Genomic DNA, 6,054 nt, shown 5'->3' on the forward strand with positions numbered 1-6,054 from the left:
ATTCACTAGAGAGTTTATATACTAGAAGACGTGTGTTAACCATGAGGCGTAGTCCTCATGGATAACATGCGTATTCCGCGGAATGTATGTAGGTTTTGGTGTGTTTTTAATGAGTATCAGTCAGCAGTCATCAATGCGCAGTAAATATGAGTAAGGCGATGAGTTGAGATGAAAAACATAAGGTGGAAATGAGGTAGGTATAGTAATACAGTATAGTAAGCATTCATGTTCGTAACATTACCCCCCTACTAGAGTTAAACTACTCCTGGAGTTTACCTTTGCCCTTGCATCGGCTAGCAAGGTGACCCGTCTTTCGGCAGAGGTTGCATGTCGGAATTCCAATTTGACGAAGGCGGGAGATAAAGTCGCGAACCCAAATTGGGTTCAGTTCGGAACCTAATGGTTGGTTCCATGGTTGGGTGGGGTCGTCGACGTCGATGATCTCCAGAAAGCAATGGTCGTGTGTTACACAAGGTGAGCGACTCTTCACTTGTATCTTACTAGCTTTATCTGACTCAAAACAGAAATTACCCGCACGAAGCGGCAGGCAGATGTCAGGAAGCTAAAACGGGAGGATCGGGGCCATTGGAGTGTGTGACTCAGATAGTGCGGGAAGATTCTTGAAGATTATGCACCTGATCTGCGCTCTACCATCTATCGACAAGACCGGAAAAAGCTCTGGCAAGCTAGTGCCATATGAAGGATCGTTCATGTACACGCGAGAGGGTGTCCAAGTTCTGTGCCGGCATGCAAGGGAAAAAGACCCCAGATCGCCTGCCATCCAGCCTGCCTGTGCTGCGCTCGCGGCATTCGATCTATACTGGCTCTCCGAGCTCGGGTGTGCCGTGTCCCTCTCCCACATGTCTGTCGTGGTAAAGGAAGAGTTATCCATGTGCCTCAAAGTCCACAAGGAGCTGGCTATGTTCGACAGCCAAATTGCCTACAACCATATTGCTGAGCACTTCCCACTCGCCACACTGGAGGAGCTCCTTCCCCACTGGTTAACCACGACTGTCACCTACCCTATTCCCGGACTTGCTCTGGCCGAGAAACGGTATCAATGCCCAGAGTGCAAGCTGTAGTACACGGTCTTTGGGCAGCACCAGAAGAAAAGCCCTCGCTGTAAACGGCAGGTTTCTGGAAAATCATGGGCAATCTCCCTCTTCCTGGAAACAACTGGCTCAGCAGAGGTCAGAGTGCAGCTTGCCATACCAGATCACCGGCAAGTTGCCTCACACCAACAAGAACTCAAGACGGCAGGAGAGGGGCATCAATCTTTCCCCGTGTTGTCCGACAGTGAAACCATCATTAGGCACTGTATGGACCCCTCGTTCAGAAATGGCACCGGCCCCGCTGCACCCAAGCTCAAGAAGGTCGACAAACAAAATGCCTACCGCTTCAACGATGATATTGGCGAGTTTCTTTGCTCACATGGCACAGACCCGCTGCCTTCATCCCAACCATATTTGGGCTGCGCCGTCCTTGCGTACTTTCAACTCTTCTATTGTCCGGTACTCCAAGCCATCGTTTTTCCCCGCGAGCGCATGCTGGTCGAAGCGGAAGCATGGCCTCACAGACGCAGAGGTTATCCAGCACATCAAGAGCGCATTCCCCCTCTCAGAACCAGCGAAAGCGTTCAGCGGCACGCACCAATCCATGTTGCTGGAAGGCCCCATCCTCGGCCTTTCAGACCCATCACTGGCTTACCGGTGCATGGAGTGTGGAAGGTCATGGTCCTGAGTGAGTGCCGCCACGTGCGATCACTACTCCAACCAGAGCTCTCCGGACGCTCCGGATTTGGCCCCGCCGTACCCACTTCAAAAAGGCGTACACCATCCAGCTCTGGAAGAAACCTCACATTAGCTACAGGGCAGAAATGTCCCAAAACTGTCCATCTGTGCCTGTTCAGATGCCTGCTGTAACCTACTCGAGTGCAATGGCTCTGCACCTAGAGAAAACTCTGGGGGACCGAGCCTCGGCATTTACTCCAACTCCTCTCCCTCCCGACACCAGGGCTTATGATGCCGCAGATAAATATTTGCAGAATACGGAAGAATGCTTGGCTCGCATGCGACAGCTCATTGCAGTGTATCTCACTGATGCGGAGCACCGACTCGAACAGCAGCCAATGCTGAGGTTGGCACTCGTGCGCCTGCAGGGCATAAGGTACGCTCCAAATCTATGTTGGCGAATGTGCCTTTGGGTGCTAATTTTCTTGGCTTAGCACCACTGCAGACGAGAGGTGTCGCGCTTCTACACTCTTTCGAAGGATCCGTTGAACCAAATAACTGTTGCGCCTCATTGCTGTTCCCATGCGATTCTGGCCACTCCAAATAGCAAGAAAAAAGCTCAGGGGCAAATTGACTGAATTGGGCACCTTCTCGTCTCAACTATCATCTGCTCAGGCGGGCATGGTGAAGAAACTGCTTCAGTCAGCCACTCAGTGCACAGTCAAGCCCCCAGCGGCCGCATTCACCAATCCAGTGAGTGATTTGATCAGTGTCGCATTTTCGAGGCTAACGAAAGTCGAAGAATCATGCGCAAACTCTCCTCCATCATTGACAGCAGTGGCAGGCACAACCTGTACGGGGGGAGACTAGCCCACCTGCGGAAGAGCATTGCGACCTATGCCAAGTCTGAGCCGTTCTCCTCGAAGGTTGGTGCCCCTGGAGCCTTCACCTTAACCTGTGGAGCTGTCCAGAACCGAGCCTTCCTCCTTGACGATATTCAGCTGCACTCTTTTCGGTCTGTCAACACAGTCCAACAGAAACTGCAAGCGATGATACCCGCCAGTGTATGGGATGAACATTTGGCAATTTTATCTGTTGCTGACTCGCAACAATTGGGATGAGCCGTCACTTTTCCATCTCACCAGTAACTCGCAGGTCGAACGCTCTCACTTCAACCCTCCTCACCAGCTCTATCTCTCTCGATGATTATTTGGAGAAGTCCCAGCGCTTTTTGGAAGCATTTACAATTGCACTGTATCTCAATGTCGGCATACCACCATACGTCTATCAAGTGGCCGAGCTTCTGTATGCTGATACTGTTAAAACAGCGAACTGAAGTCCAACAGTGAGGGGAAAGCACTAATATATTCAAAGGGAGCACATACCTGAAGTCCAACAGTGAGGGGAAAGCACTGGGGGACTCCAGAGTGGTGCTGCGACTATATAAGACATTTTGGGTCGGTAAAACGTCGGGGGACGGGCCTCCGTACATCCGTAAACACATGCAAGGTTGAAGCCAAGCGATACGAAGCTTGGCTTCGGGGTTATTAGCAAAACGAATGTAAAAGGGTAATATCTCGGTAACCGTTGGACGGATTTCCGTCCCTCGGGTACCGTTCGAAAGAGCGTGAAAAGACGGTTCGAATGATACCAAACACGGAAGGAATCGACCAAGTGGAAGTGCCAAAGTCACGAATTCTAACACTCCCCCATGACTGAGGCAGTTCAGGAATCCACCAGACCAAGTAGGGCGCAGCAGCTCCTTGACCTTGGGCACAGGCAGGGCTTTGGTCAGGATGTCCGCAGCCTGTTCTGTGCCAGGAATGCGAACTGGGGCAATGACACCAGACTCCACAGTGTCACGGAGCCAGAAGAACTTCAAGTCGAGATGCTTCATGCGTCCATGGTGCTCTGGGTTCTTGCTGACTGTCACAGCGCTGGCGTTGTCGATCAGGAGGCGAGTGGAGTGGTTGTGATGGGGTACGCCAGCTCCCCCAGAAGGTGGCGAAGCCAGAGAATCTCCTTACCAGCTTTCAACAGCCTGAATGTACTCCGCTTCACATGTGGAGAGCGAAACAACAGGCTGGAGCTTAGCAGCCCAGCTGATAGCACCACCACCAACCACAGTCACATACCCACCACTGGAGCGTCCGGTATCCTTGCAGTCGCCATGAGATGCGTCGGAGTAGGCCGTGAAGATGCCAGGGAGAAGAGGGCCTGAGTAGCGCAGCTTGTAGTCCTTGGTGCCCTGAAGGAAGCGGAACAGATGCTTCACAGCAGCCCAATGCTTGAGGCCTGGGTTCGAGTTGAACCGGGCAAGGTAGCTGACGGCGTGGGCGATGTCTGGGCGAGTCATGGTGGCGAGGTACTGCAGGGAACCGACGGCAGCGAGGTAGGGAACATTGCGCATCTCTTCGACTTCAGCAGGGGTCTGGGGACCCATGGCCTTCGTCAGAGGCTGTCCAACGGGTAGAGGAGTGTCCACCTTGTTGCAGGCGTCCATATTGAAGCGCTTGAGCATGTCGACGATGTACTGGCGCTGTGAGAGACTGATCGAGCGAGTGGCGCGGTCCCTAGAGATCTCAATACCAAGCAGGAAGCGAGTCTCACCAAGATCTCGCAGCTTGAAGTGCTTGCTGAGCTCTGCAACGACCTTGTCAAACGGATGCAGTGGACTTGGAGGGCAAAGGTGATGTCGTCAATGTACACCGGAACGATGATCTTGACGTCATCTCGGGCGTAGAGGTAGAGGGGATCGGTCGGATTCGAGGCGCTTGAAGCCCATGGAGCCCAGGACGGTGTGGAGCTTCTTGTTCCATTGCCTCGCAGCTTGCTTGAGGCCATAGAGCGACTTGTTGAGCTTGAGAACCTTGCCGGCACCGAAGTTGAAGCCCTCTGGCTGAGCCATGTAGATGTCCTCATCCAGATCGCCGTAGGTGAACGCAGAGGAGATGTCCACAGAGCGCAGGTGCATGTCCTCAGCTGCAGCAAGGGCAAGGACGAGCCGGAGCGCAGCAGGACGGTAAGTGGGGGCGAAAACCTCGGTGAAGTCGATGCCGGGACGCTGGGAGTAGCCCTTGGCGACGAGACGAGCCTTGTAGCGCTCGATGGTGCCGTTCGGATTGAACTTGATCTTGAAGACCCATCCACAGGGCAAGACCTTGACTCCTGGAGGCAGATCAGCCGAAGTCCAAGTACCGTTGGCTAGCAGGGTCTGTATCTCCTCGATGGCAGCCTTCCGCCACTTGTCCGCGTCAGGACCGCTCATAGCATGCACCCAATTGCGCGGATCGCCTGAGACAAGACCTGCAAACTCGATTGTGACCCATCCAGCAGCCTCGTCTTCATCATCCTCTTCGTCGTCGCTCGGAATGGCCGGTGTGGGCTCTCTGACCATTCCACCACTCGCCTGGGGGACGTCGGATGCGTGGTGCACGACGCTGAGCGAGGGGAGGCGTAGGAGGCGGCGGAGTTGGTTCAGGGAGTGGCGCCTGAGGTGGAGGAGGCGGCGTTTGAGGAGGGGTCTCTGGTTCAGGAGAAGCAAGCACAGGTGCAGGCGCAGGTGCAGGGGCAGCAGGGGCCACTGGTGGAGCGTCACACTCCCCCAGTTCCTCATCGCCAAGAGGGAGAGGAACTCGCACCACAGGCGGAGGTGAGGGAGGAACAGCAGGCGGCGGTACAACAGTGGACGTCGATGGGGAGGCTCTGGACAGGCCAGGGAAGTAGCGCTCGTCGAAGATGGCTCGTTCTGAGATGACGAACTTCTTGGTGGTGGGGTTGTAGAAGCGCCAGCCCTTGTAGCCAGGCGGATAACCCACAAAGATGCACTTTTGCGCGTGCGGCTGGAGCGATTTGCGCTGGTCCTTCTGCACAAACACATAGGCCGTGCACCCGAATACCCTGAGAATGCTGAGATCTGGTTTGCGCTTGTACCAGGCTTCGTAAGGCGTCATGCCAGGAAGTGAGAGCAGTGGGCAGGCAGTTCCAGATCTTGATCTGAGTCGCCAGGGCTCTCACCCCAAAACGAAGGGAGGCAGCTTGGACTCGGAAAGCATGGCCTTGATGTCCTCGTTTCATCGTCCTGTTCGCTCGCTCTGCATCTCCGTTCTGCTGGGGCCTGTTGCGCGTCGTATGGCGGCGCTCGATGCCGCAGTCGTCCGTGAACTTGCGAAACGCGTTGGACATGTACTCCCCACCCTTGTCATCATGCAGGCACTTGATCTTCGCGCCCAGCTGGTTCTCTGCCCATGCCTTGTACCTCCGGAATGCGTCGAATGCGTCGCTCTTGCGCTTGAGAGGCACAGCGACACGGAAACGAGTGCAG

The 6,054-nt window shown here is 54.5% G+C and overlaps 2 protein-coding genes across 2 annotated transcripts; both read left to right on the forward strand.

Annotated features, from left to right (window-relative positions):
• Positions 1-629: 629 nt before the first annotated feature.
• On the forward strand, positions 630-1,082 carry CC1G_13344 (hypothetical protein; the record flags this gene model as incomplete). The annotated part of the gene is made up of 1 exon (XM_001841528.1): positions 630-1,082. The coding sequence occupies one exon, from the start codon at positions 630-632 to the stop codon at positions 1,080-1,082; it is 453 nt and encodes a 150-aa protein (XP_001841580.1).
• A 304-nt stretch (positions 1,083-1,386) lies between these two features.
• On the forward strand, positions 1,387-2,279 carry CC1G_15818 (hypothetical protein; the record flags this gene model as incomplete). The annotated part of the gene is made up of 3 exons (XM_002909980.1): positions 1,387-1,709; positions 1,777-2,166; positions 2,225-2,279. The coding sequence occupies 3 exons, from the start codon at positions 1,387-1,389 to the stop codon at positions 2,277-2,279; spliced, it is 768 nt and encodes a 255-aa protein (XP_002910026.1).
• Positions 2,280-6,054: the final 3,775 nt, after the last annotated feature.

This window comes from Coprinopsis cinerea (genome assembly GCF_000182895.1).
Source record: "Coprinopsis cinerea okayama7#130 chromosome Unknown cont3.38, whole genome shotgun sequence".
NCBI lineage: Eukaryota > Fungi > Basidiomycota > Agaricomycetes > Agaricales > Psathyrellaceae > Coprinopsis > Coprinopsis cinerea.